General features: G+C 42.1%; 1 protein-coding gene across 1 annotated transcript; it reads left to right on the plus strand.

The window, feature by feature from the left end:
• Positions 1 to 206: 206 nt before the first annotated feature.
• LOC136716052 (alpha-centractin) lies at positions 207 to 12,988 on the plus strand. Its single transcript, XM_066693523.1, has 11 exons — positions 207 to 353; positions 1,974 to 2,038; positions 2,558 to 2,633; positions 3,141 to 3,266; positions 3,801 to 3,925; positions 4,386 to 4,602; positions 4,841 to 4,933; positions 5,129 to 5,303; positions 6,012 to 6,073; positions 6,664 to 6,704; positions 9,583 to 12,988. Exons 1-11 carry the CDS (start codon positions 306 to 308, stop codon positions 9,683 to 9,685), a joined length of 1,131 nt encoding a protein of 376 aa, XP_066549620.1. The 5' UTR covers positions 207 to 305; the 3' UTR covers positions 9,686 to 12,988.
• The last annotated feature ends 412 nt before the right edge of the window (positions 12,989 to 13,400 follow it).

Consider the following 13,400-nt stretch of genomic DNA (forward strand, 5'->3'; position numbering starts at 1 on the left):
TATCTTAAACGCACTTAATTCAATACCACGACGACTAGCAGTACCAATTTTATAATTCGATGGATTATGGATAATGCGTTCGTGTAGCGCAGATGTCCGCAGTTCTGCGTGGGTCTGCGCTGCTCCACCAATGCGATCAGTGGGATTCTGCAGATCTGCGCAGAACTGCTGCGACTAATATTGTTCACTCAGTCAAATCAGCGCAGCTTCATCCAGCAGCAGCTCGCTCCCCCGCCCTCCCGAAACACGGTCCAGCAGCACGCCTGCGCAGCACAGACCCGGCGACTCATCTGTACTGATACACCATGGAGTCCTACGATGTCATCGCCAACCAGCCGGTTGTTATCGATAACGTGAGTAAATACGGAGCAAATGGGCTGCAATAATCTAGGACGATGTATATGTTGTGCACATACATTGTCACGGTCTTTTCTCATGGCTGAGGAGATCTGTAGTGCCCCGCTGGCCTCCTCTCAACATCCCAGTCACAGCAACCGCACCCGGGCGAGCTGTCAGATGGGAAGCGAGCGCAATGATTGTTCATACTTGTTTAATCGCTCAAATCCATTGGACCGTTTCGAGGGCAGTCGTGCATTATCCCGAAAGGAGAATACAGCTTCTAATCTGCATTGAAGGATGCGCGTTTTGTCCTGGGTTTCATTGCGTTTTGGCCACAATGAAAGAACGGGATGGTCGAAAGGCAGGATCGTAGCTTCTAATTGGACGAGACACACGCCAATCCTGTCGGAAATAGGCGGGCCTTCTCAAATTCCTCAAGCAGGATTGGCTGTGGGGCTGGTCCAGGGACAGGGATGGCTGTGGTTTCTGTCAATCTTGTGAAAGTGATGTTTTGTTTTAAGGGTGGGTATGTCCCGTTCTTGTTTTGGTGAGTTAAAAATGGGAAAAAACGAAAAAGATGCAATTTTGAAGTCTGGATGGATATGGATATAACTCTTTAATTAATATAATAATCCACATCTTCAATAACCGTCCCTCTATATCTGTGTTTATCTATATATGTATGTGTGTTCATTTAAACCATTATATGGTGGTGTTTAGGCAACGTTAATGATATATTTAGAATAATCATTAACCATATGAAAATGAATGTGTTAATCTTATAGAGATTTGAGCAGAATTGATTTTTTACAGTAATTTTTTCTAATAAATCACACACTTCTATTTGTAATCGTGAACGAGGTGTTCTGTTATTTAATGCTAATTGCAATCTATTGTATTTTGTCCTATTCACTCCAAGTCAAATATCACAGTAGACCATTCCAGGTTTTTAAGATTAGTTTTGTTCAGTTGATTTGACATTAACTCCATCTTTCAGTAGTGACTGGTGATTTTTAGAACCTAGTATGCTTCCTTCTGGTTTAAATCAGTTAAATTGCTTCTGGCTGTGTGTTTAGGGCCACATGGAAATACAAACCTTTTACCAACAAGGTAACTTGGTCAAGGGTTTAGTATGACACCAATGAACAAAGTAATATAGCCTTCAATCGCCTATATCTCCTGTTTGCACTACCAAAAAAACCTCACGTTTCCCATTCACATACTATTCACACTGTATTGGATGCCAACCAGTCCATCCATAGTTATCTAAAGATATGATCTCAGCGTATTACAAATAGTTTAATTCTTACTCTCTCTTTCAGTCGGTGGAGTGATCTACGAGCACACGAGATATACATTAAAAAACAAATCAATTACTGTAGATTACTTAAATAGAAGTGGGAATAAAAAGAAAAGGCAGCACCAGAATTAGAGATTCACTTTATGTCAGAGTGACCGAAGTGTATCAACTCTTTTATGTGTACAACTCTGTTATGGCAGCAGCTTTTCCACTGAGATCTGTAATGTGTTCCCTTTCCCCATCCCCAGTGACAGGTCTTTTGGTGCAGTGTATTTGTCATTTGTTCGGTGCTATGTCGTCTTCCTTATAAAGTGTTTCTACGGTTTAATTTCAGGGCTCCGGTGTTATAAAAGCTGGTTTTGCAGGAGATCAAATTCCAAAGTACTGCTTTCCTAATTAGTAAGTACAATTTCTCCCTCCTTTTTGTTCAGGTGATGCTTTGATCTGGAACACAGCTACAGCTCTGCAGCATAACGTGTGATTTTAAAAATAAGACGTGAGAAAGGCTGCATTGAGTGGAGCCCTATTTTGCATATTGCTGTCTTATTGATATCCCAGTATGTCATCCAGGTGTTTCCTATTGAAGGATTCTAGGGGTCTGTTTGGACAATGTGGCTTGGTATCTTGTTCCAGACTCTCTTTATACCTCCATTTCTCTAAAGCAGTGCTGTTTCTCAGATGATACACATTATATAACAGAGTTTATTAAACTTAAATGGAGCTTTTAGAAAATCACTTTGAAACCACCCTTTTGTGTTGTCTCTTTTGAAAACCACACTGTAAAGATATATTTATTTTGATAAGAAAGCTAGGCTGCCATTCGTAGCAACCATAGTTGGGTTCTTTCTTTTTTAGTTTAAATTGAAAAACACAGTTATACACAGGCTGTTCATTGGATTGTGTGTGTTTTTTTTACAGTGTTGGGAGGCCAAAACATGTGCGAGTTATGGCTGGTGCCTTGGAGGGAGATATCTTCATTGGTCCAAAAGCTGAGGTAGGCACTGGACTTCTTTTCATAGTTTAATATAGTCATTCCCAGTTTAAAGGGGGCATGTTGAGTAATAAGTTGGAAAGCCCTGGTTTAATGTGTAACATTGTAACAGAATGTCATATCGTAATATGATTTAATGTGAATGAAAAGGTACTATGTATATTTGTGTAGATCTAATGTTCTCTAAAACCATATCTCCTGATCAGATGCCATATCTTCTGAATGGTTGTGACAAACCAGGGCCCAGCTACTGAAGTGGTACAATTATGCAGCAAAATAGAGGAATTTAACACATTATAGGTGGTCAAATGTACAAATGAAATAGAAAATAATGACATCAGTTTGGTGTTTGAGACGTCCTAATGGAATAATAATTAGGAGGCACTGTGGTTCTCTGGGATTTGAGTTTGACACCTCTGTCTTTAGCAACTACTTTTAAAGAGAAATAAAGAAAGAGACAAACAAATATACACAAACAATAACCTTCTGATTTCCTGGGACCCTCTACAGGAGCACAGGGGCCTGCTGACAGTGCGGTACCCAATGGAGCACGGCATAGTGAAGGACTGGAACGACATGGAGAGGATCTGGCAGTACGTCTACTCCAAAGACCAGCTCCAGACCTTCTCAGAAGAGGTGCAGATTTGATTTCAAATGCATGTATGGGGTGTAGCGAGGTGGGAAGTGTGTGGGGATTTTGGAGTCTTTTGAGTCACTGTCTTGCTTATGGCTATTAAAAATGTTGAGGGTTATCATTAACAAAAATGTGGGGTCTTGTATGCTGTTGGCATATTGACCCAACTTTTAAGTTGTTTTGAAAAATAAGACCAGGACAGATTTAGATCAGTGCGGTGACAATGGGAACGTTGATATTGATTTGGTCTAAATGAGGTCAGAATTTGAATGCGATGTGACCTAAAATAACACCATGCCAGTGCTTGATCACTAGAGAGCTGTCTACACACAAGGCTGCATTCGACTGGAAGCTAAACAACAAAAGAGCAGTATTTAGTAAGAAAGGTTAAATCTTGAATCATCAAAGCAACACCACAGATAGAAAGGGGTTTATTTGTTTTCTGTTTCATGTGCTGTTTGTGTATCTGAGCTATTACGTTTCTTACAATTTTGATCTTTATTATGTGGATATCTTTTTTTTTTTTTTTTTCCCAGCATCCTGTCCTGTTGACAGAAGCCCCCCTGAACCCTCGCCGGAATCGTGATCGTGCAGCGGAGGTCTTTTTCGAGACCTTCAACGTCCCAGCTCTCTTCATCTCAATGCAAGCTGTTCTCAGCCTGTAGGTGTCCACACATTCACTTGGTCTTAACTGTAAAGTCAGAAGTGTGTGAGTGGGAGAGAGGGCAAGGGAAAGAGTCTAGTTAATCACTTTGAAATTCAGTTACAAAAGAGGTGGAAGTCTTGGTCATCTTGGGAGGGTTTGCCAAGCTTTATATAGTTTTTCTGCGTAATTCCTGACTGTGAACTAGATTTTACTTTTCTAATCTAAGAACTTGCATAAGCACTCTCTCTGATCCAACAAAGGATTAGAAGTTTTTTTTAATGCTGCAGAACCCTGTCCCATAAAAAGAGCAGAGATAATATAAAAATAACTCCACATCATGAGAGACAGCAGGTAGCCTTGTTTGGCACAGAATCTGGTACAGAATCACAGTTTGGGGGAAAAAGTGTGACTATTAGGGGGGACTATTATGTTTTCATACATTTTAAGTGAGTGACAGCCAGCACTGTGATGGCAGGTACGCCACTGGGAGGACGACAGGGGTGGTGCTGGACTCGGGGGACGGGGTGACCCACGCTGTGCCCATCTACGAGGGCTTCGCCATGCCCCACTCAATCATGAGGATCGACATTGCCGGCCGTGATGTCTCCAGATACCTGCGGCTGTACCTGCGCAAGGAGGGCTATGACTTCCACACCTCCTCAGAGTTTGAGATTGTGAAGACCATCAAAGAGGTGGGTGCCCAGTGGATCATCAACTGGCTTTTCAACAGGCAGTGCTGAGTGCTGAGTCAAAAAGGGTGATAAAATTGCAAAAGAATCTGAGATTCTACCTTTTAACAAAGAAGAGTGAGTAGCGTCTTCCCCATACTACCTTTTTTTCCAGTACAGGTTTGAGTCCTTCTAGAAGAACAATTATAAAACTAATTATATTATTAATGAAAGCTGTGACCTTTGCCTGTGTGTCCTGTAGCGAGCCTGCTTCCTGTCCATCAACCCCCAGAAAGATGAGACTCTGGACACGGAGAAAGTGCAGTACACACTACCTGATGGCAGCAACATTGAGGTTAGGAGTGTACATGGAGCATATCTGTCTTTCTGTTGATATGAGTTTGTTGCATATAGCTTGCTGCTCTTTGTTTAATGATATATCGGTCTGCCTCTTCTCAGAGACGGCATAGCTCTCTTGATGCAAATTGAAGAGAAGGCTATTTAGCAGACCGTGTCGTCTCTGATCACCCTGTGCTCTTTGTGTTCCCAGATCGGCCCAGCCCGCTTCCGAGCCCCCGAGCTGCTGTTCCGTCCGGATCTGGTGGGGGAGGAATGCGAGGGAATCCACGAGGTGCTGGTCTTCGCAATCCAGAAATCGGACATGGACCTGCGCCGGACCCTGTTCTCCAACATCGTGCTGTCTGGGGGCTCCACACTCTTCAGAGGTAGGCACAGAGAGAGAGACACCCAGGCAGAACTGCAGAGGCTTAAGTATAGCACTGTGGTCTCCACATCTAGCCCTGCAGAGTCCAGACGCTTTTATGACTCACTCCTAAATCCCTGTGACTTCGTCTATTTTTACTACTGGTTTTCCTGTAGCTGCTGTGATACACCACAATGATTAGTTTATTATGTTTCCAGAATTTACTGCAGCTTATATATATTTTCTGAAGGATGTCCAGTGTTTTTTTGTTTTTTTTATCAGGCCACTAATTTGATCCATTATTTAGTGTTAATGTTGCACAGTGGGCAGAGAATGGGCAAAATAAACCCAACTGAGGGATTCTAACGGAAAGACGGAAAAATCAGTTAGTCTATGTGCCGAGTAATTGAATTACATTGTGCCTGCAGTACCACTGAAATCACACTAGGTTGTCCTGTTGATCTATCTTCACAAGCTACTGGGCTTCAGGGCTGGCTCTGGAATTAGTTTTATCGCAACTTTCTGGACTGTGAAAAGGGAATAATGAATTACAGTATTTGATATAAGTCTATGACAGTTTGCAAAAATGTTTGATTTTTGTAAGGTAAACCAATCCAACTAAGACTAATGCAAGATAAAACTTGAATTAAACACCTGGTAACTCCAGCTGTGTAGTTCTAGCAGCAGTGTGAACAAGCACTTGGCTTCACCGTGGCCGGGTCTCTTTCAGGATTTGGAGACCGGCTGCTGAGTGAGGTGAAGAAGTTGGCCCCGAAAGACGTCAAAATCAAGGTCAGTGTCAGAAGGATGTGTTGTGGATGTGTGCTTTCTGCTGTGTACGTGTCTGTGTGTGTTTATGCAATATGCAAACTGACACAGCTGGGGGGTTGTGGGTGTGTCCAGAGAGCAGGTTGCTGTATTGATGTGGATGTCGGTGTGGGTTGTTGACAATGTGCTTCGCCAAGACCTTTACAGGAGCCAGAACAAATAGCCTGAAAAAAACTGTGAAACTAAAGAAAAACTAGCCCCATTGTGGGTCACTGACCAATACTGGTGAAAATATATGCTCTCTCTCCTCTGAGCCACTAAATGGGTTCTCAGCCAATGGAGAGAATAGTCCAGCACCAATAGTGGGGTGGGTTCCTTCTGTATGTTCACATGCTACACCCCATGCTCTGCTACAAAACCCAGAGGAGAAATAGTCATACAGCAGCAGGCTGACAAATTCAATTACTGTTAGAAAATAAAACCACAAAAGAAAACAGCTGGTAACTGCTGTGGCTAAATAACAAAAAGTGTTTATTTGTTTGTTTATTTAGCCTGGTGGATTGTCACATTCCACTCGCTTCCCACTCTTTTTTTTTCTCCTTCTGTTTGTCCAGATTTCTGCTCCCCAGGAACGATTGTATTCGACATGGATTGGGTAAGTTCCTCTCGACTCGCTCTTTCAATTACTGACTACTCAGACTGTCCTGCCCTTTTTAACAGTGTTGTGGTGGTTTTTCCATCGTTTGCAAGTGGTTTCTTTGGGGTTCCACACAACACCACTGTGCTTTAATACGCTGGACAGTGAGTAAACCATGGTAAAAGTGCCCAAATTCTGTAGTAAATGTACCAAGGTACACATTCAACAGCAAAGGTAGAGAGAGAAGTGGAGATAAACAGCATTTAGGGCTCTGGACCTGTGTGCGGAAGGTCGTGGGTTCAATCCCAGGTGGGGGACCCTTCTCTTGTACTATTGAGCAAGAAACTGTACCTAGATTGCTTCAGTAAAAACCCAGCTGCATAAATAGGTAATTGTATTTCAAAATAATAAAATAAATATAATTATAATAAAACTGCCACATATGCAGGTAGTATGTAGTGGAATTGATTTTGTGTGAACGTGTTTTTGTTAGTCTTTATGTAACGCACTGTTACAGTACAGAAACACAGCAACACTCCAGACAGTTGATGAATTTAAAGGTTGAAAAATACATTTATCTCTTAAAGCATGTAGCTCACCAGCAGTGAAAGCATTTGTTTTTGGTTATGCGAGGTTGCCAGGTCAGTTTATTCAGCTGGCAAAGCATCCAAATACAAACACTGATTTCTATGGAGTACTTGTCAAATCTATTCATACACCCTTGTCTTAACGTGGTTCGATCAACTGCCATCTTTATGCAGTTTTAAAACTGAATCTCACGCCTGAATTCCACCAGTCCAAGCATAAGTATCTGGCAACAAACCCAATTTCCCAGCATTCATTGCTTCGCATTCCTGCCCCCACCCCAAACACAGCCTTTGCAGCAGCTCCTTGGTTCATTCAACCTAGTGGGGGGTTCAATGGCCTCGTCCTCATGGCCAGGTCATCATTCCCTTAGTCAAGTGAGGTCAAAATAAACTCTGTTTACGCTCTACTTCATACGCCTGTTCGGGTTGTCCAAACTCCTGAAACCTATTTCGCAACAACTCTGAAAAGATATCATTGGCAAATGAGTTTTAGCACACTAATTGAACCATCGAATAACATTGATTCAAATGAAGGGTGTGAATTTACTTTCATCTACAACTGGAAATGTGTATATACATACAAATGAATATGTCAGAAGTAGTCAGAACGAATAGATCCTTAACCCTAATGTTTCAAATACTCCAGATCTCTGCTTCTTTGTCTCTGGATGGGCGAGAATACAAAAAATGTATCTTGAATTGCGTTGATCCAATGCGGAGTCCTTCCTGTTTCTCACTTAATTCAAAAGAGAACTGATGCCACAAATCACAACTAGTAGTTAAGATAGCTTGATAATAGTTCCCTTTATATAATAAACATTCTTTTTCTATTCCATTTATACAATGGTTGGAACTTGGCATTTTGGGCTTCTCTAAAAACAGAGGAAACCAATAACGTTGTAGAGCTCATAGGCACCCAGTATGACCCAGTGGTCACTCTTGTGTGCTAAAATGAGTAAACCCTGGCCCACCCAACCCCCCGAAGCATTCACACAGTTACACTCCTGCTCACAGTCGGCTATGACGCAACCTAGATGCAAAACCAGCACTACCTGGACTGCAAGGATTATTTTCACCACTGATCAAAGGGTTTCTAATGAAAACGCACAAGAGGATTTCGGGCGAATGTGCAGCAGCTTGCCCCGGTGCATAGACAATGATTGGGTGCTGGTGTGGGCTGTGCTAAGACATGAATCGCTGCATCTCCGGAGAAACAGTGTTGTTTTTATCATCTTTTCCAGCCTTTGTTCCATGCGGGCGTCCTGTTTAATGTCTTGAAGGGACCCCCCTTTATCTTGCCTGCTTTACTAAGACTTAGCAGGAAACTGTGGTTAAGTTGGATTTAATGTGCTTTCCGTCTAGATATTGAAAGTATTATTCAAAATGAAACAATCCTGTGTTTCCCTTTCTTATCAGCGCCTTTGTCCCCGGTGATTCATATTATAGAAGGCCTACAAAAAGTTAGACTGTGTGCTGCAAGGAAAAAGGAAAAAGAAAAAGCAGGAGACAATATACATCATACAATACTAAAACAGAGGAAACAAAAAAGAGTTTTCCCTTTCTAAGGTGCCCGATTGTGACTCTGTAAAATATAGTCACTTAATCCACGTATTCGCCTTCGTCTTTACAGTCGGCTCCTTAGATTAAAACGTGATCCATGCTCTTAGCCCCTTTTAATAATGAACTTCTAACCGCTGACATGCACAGTTTGGAATTTGTACTCCTGCTACCATCAAATACCTTTCCCCTGCGTTCATATGTAAGTATTCAAATTCCATCCATGCTACATGTTAGCTCGTGTTTCCTTTGCACGATTATTTCTCGATCGATGTACCTAGGTTGAACTTTAGCTCACCTTTAGCCCGCTCCCAGACCCGTTTGGATTACTGACATGCACCTTCACCTCAGAGACCGTGCGCAAACGCAGCATCTGCACTCAATAGACTGCGGACTTTGTGGGCATGTTGTGAATTTGTGGACAAATTTTCAGTCAGTTCTGTGTATCCATTTTTTTGTAACACATGCCAAACAGATGTGTATAGTAAAAGGCTTCCATATTAGAGTATCTTGAAACAGAGTATCAGTTTAAATGCTCTGCTGGTCCAGGGTCCGGGCTTGTTTTCAGGAGGTTCCTGGTTGAAATCCTAGCTGTCTGTTACCCCGAGGCAGTTAACTTTTGTCCTGTAGGTGAGATTAATTAAAATAATAAAAATGTACCTGTAGTGATTCAATTCCTGCATTATTTAAGAAGCAATATCTGCCTCTGGGATGTTGTAAATCGATACTGTTTTTTTCCCTCCTCTTTACAGGGGCTCCATCCTGGCTTCCTTGGACACCTTTAAGAAAATGTGGGTATCCAAAAAGGAGTACGAGGAGGACGGTGCCAGAGCGATCCACCGGAAGACCTTCTAACACCGGGAAGAGCGTGCGTGTGTGTGTGGAGGGGGGAGGTGATTTCCACTTGGAGAACGGCTGTCACTCCACTGGTGGCACGCTTGTCTTGTGTGGCTGTGACTGACCAGCTGAATATGAGATGGAGGGAGGGAGAGGGAGAGAGATGGAGGGTGGGAGAGGGAGAGAGAGAGGGAGAGGGAGCGAGGGAGTCTTTTTGCCCTCACCCATAACTTTTAGCCCTGACCTCTGCTTTCTGTTTTTATTTTATTTTTAAATACTCCCTCCAGCGGCGATGCTGTGCCTTTTGAGGTTTCAACCGTCACAGCCCACACCCACCCCTTCACGAACATATGATCACATCTCGATTTAAACCTGCCATTTTGTTTTGTTCCTTTTTTTGCCTCCAGTGCTGAAATGTTAAGCTGCTGCCCTGGTACGGGACACAACACAGGGGTCTGTTTCTTTATTCTCTGAGGTCGACCTGCACCTGAAAACATTACGATAGGAAGTGTGCTGCTGGTGTGTGTAAGTGTGTGTTCGTCAATAGGCAAATAGCTCATTGTTGAGGAGTAGGGTCTAGAATAGATATTGAGGACTGTACAGTATTTTCTACCAATGGTGATATCGTTCGTCTTCGACAGAGGATTGTCGAAAGTGTCATTGGATTTTGTAGTAGGAACGGTTGAAAGGGAGAGAAGTGAGTGTTTGCGGAAATGGCGACTTTCATTTTGTATGTATTTGTATTGGACATTCTCGCTAGATCCTTGAGTACGTGATGCACTCCCTTCCTTTTGTACTTCGACAACAAGTGGCTGAAACCCGCCCCCAATTCGTCCCGCTGTACTTTAGTGTCGTCCGTCCGTATGTCCCGCAGCTCGAGATAAATCAAAAGGTTCCTCTGCTGGTGCCACATTGTGGTGCATTGAGAACGATCCTGAAACTTGAAACAAAAGAAGTACAGCCACCATGATCATCTGATCTTCACACTTCTTCTGAGCAGTGAGGTTGCAGTTTAATTTAGCTGGGGGTTAATATAGGTGAGATGTTAAAAGCTACAGTGAATATCCTGGTATTGAAAGGCCAAATTTAACAGGGAGGTGTGCGATCACAGCTGCCTGCTTTTAAAATGTGTGTCATTAGCTCTTTTCCTAGATCATGTTCATACTTATTGTTCGTTCGTAGTTATTGGCTCCTGTCAAGTATTTGAGGCACAGGGGGATTCCTTTACTTTGTAGTCACTACATCTGTTGCTGAAGTTTTAGCATGCTATCCTGGAAATAAAATGAAAAAGGACTCGTCATTGGGATCAAATTTGCATTAAGACAATGCCCAGGGTACACAGCTGTGTTCAGATTAGAAAACAACATGTATAAATATTGGCTTAAGTAAAATTGGACTGATTATGGGAGGAAATTAGAAGAGTCTTAAAGTCTTTTAGAAGAGGGAAAGTAATACTGGATACGCCAAGCACAAAAACGGCACACCCAAGCACAGAGGTATTTGGTAGCATGACTTTGTGTACTGCAGGGCTTGTTGCAGATGCCCACGAACAAGGCTGATCTTTATACCACGATAGGGGTTGTGTGTGGGGGTAACTGTACAGTTGCACTGTGTCGGATAGTAGTGGTAGTGTTCTAGAGCAGGGCGAATTTGACGCAATTCCAAATACTAAACTTCAAAACAGAAAAAGATCTCCCAGCTGTCCCTGTACAGGAGAGAGATCGAGAAAGCATGAATTGCAACACTAGAATTTGGTGACGGTGAACAGTATTGTGGGAGGGGATCCCTTCGTATTTCCACACACACAGGAGGCACAGACTTCAGTGCAATGTCCAAACCTTCTACATTTTATTTTGTATTATATTGGTGTCTGTATTATGCTAACTCTATCCTTCCTTCACTGTTTTACACTATTATAACTGAGGTTCGTCCTTAATATTGCCAGTAGGGCACTGATGTTTTGTAGCCAGCTTCTCTCGATGTACTACTAAAAATCAACTAACCAGCTAACCTCAGTCTAACATGTTCTAACAAATAAAAAGGAGAGGGTTTAAAGGGAAAAAATAAGTTTAAGCAGTTACCGTCAAATAAAAATGGAAGAGAAGGTTCTACCAAAACAGATGGGTGTTTTTCATCATTAGCTACGTCAAGCCCGGGAGTTATAGGTGTAGTAAGTGTAGTAGAGATGAGGTAGCCTTACCGTGATCGTGCTGCCAACGAACACTTCGTCTAATTGTATGTTGCATCAGCGCTTCACCTAACCTAGACATTCAGGCTTTCAGTAATATTTCTGCAGATGGGAGCGGGGATCCGAAAGCTGCAGGAGTCACCGATTGGGACCAGCAGAGGCGCTGTGCTGTGGTGAACTCCCAGCTGTATGTTTGGGTGACAAGAACCCCCCAAAGCCCTACCAAAATACCCATGGATTTCTTTCAGCTGAGACCAAGGGGATCTGATGCAGGAGAATAGTGGCTGGAGAGCTTGGATCAGGCTGGGGACAGATCACACCCCAAACGCCATCCTATTCTTACGTTAAAAAGTACTTTTGCTCTCTCTCCCCATTGACGCACCTTTTGTGAAATGCTACGGATGCAGGCTGAAAGTATTCAATAAGGGAATAACCTTTTTTTTTTGGTATTTATTTTTTATTTCTATTTTTTTGTGTCAGTACTTGAAGTGCAGTTGTAAATGTCCTGCTGTTAGGTTCCTTTTCACATTCAAATGCATGCCATTATCTCCCTTGACTGGGGACTGTAACCCAAAAATGTAGGGGTTAATTTATATATAAAGATCATTCCTCCTTGCAAGCACTGCCTGTATTATTACTTTTTCACGCTTTACTGTAAAAACAAATAAGTACCTTATATACTGGTTTGGCAGATTCTACCATCAAAATAATCAATTTTCCATTCTGTAATAAGTCTGCTTGCAAAGGAATGTGTCTTTTTAAATTCTATTTGGTCTGCTTTAAAAAAAAAAGATTTCCTTTAAGCAGGTGCTTCTGTTGCACACAATAAATACCATTTAGTGGCTTGAAACGTGACTGCGGTCTGTATGAGAGCTACATTCTTTAATAGACTTCCTGCTGAAGCAAAAGCTTTCCAGTTTGAACCTGATGTTCAGGGACTGATAGCAGTCACACCCTCAGCTCCCGGTTTGAATCAAGTGGAAGAAAACCAGGGTTTCGCAGTCTGCCTGTTTGGTCTGTCAGCTCTTGTGTTGTACAGTTTACACCGTACAGCTACAAACCTGTGGTGCCACAGTACTTATGAAACAAAAACGTTACATAAAAGAATAAAAAGCAATCATTCATATACAAGATGTGTTGGAATGTTTCCATTATTTCCGATGCAAATCTCTGCAAAGTACATGTATGAACGGTTAGGAATGAGATGGGATTACAATAGATATAGTACGTTTGTACATCTGTATGTCATATTAAAATTCACACCAAGATAAAAGGGGGGAAAAAAGTCTGACGGAAATTTAGGTATGAACAAATTTCTAAAAGGCGATTCCATATTCCCACCCTGTTGTTGAAACTACATACATTGACTTAAGTTGAACCTAAAGACAGGTAAACATTGCTCCTGAAATGGAGACAAACTGGCATACTAACATGTCTCATTCTTAATTCTCATTGATCTGATAGTTAAGGTTTTTTTTTTAAAGGGGGGAGGGAGAGAGAGCATGGTTGTCAGTGTTAAGACACAAGACACTTTCCATGTACATC

The sequence above is a fragment of the Amia ocellicauda genome, chromosome 20 (assembly GCF_036373705.1).
Source record: "Amia ocellicauda isolate fAmiCal2 chromosome 20, fAmiCal2.hap1, whole genome shotgun sequence".
In the NCBI taxonomy this organism is placed as follows: Eukaryota; Metazoa; Chordata; class Actinopteri; order Amiiformes; family Amiidae; genus Amia; species Amia ocellicauda.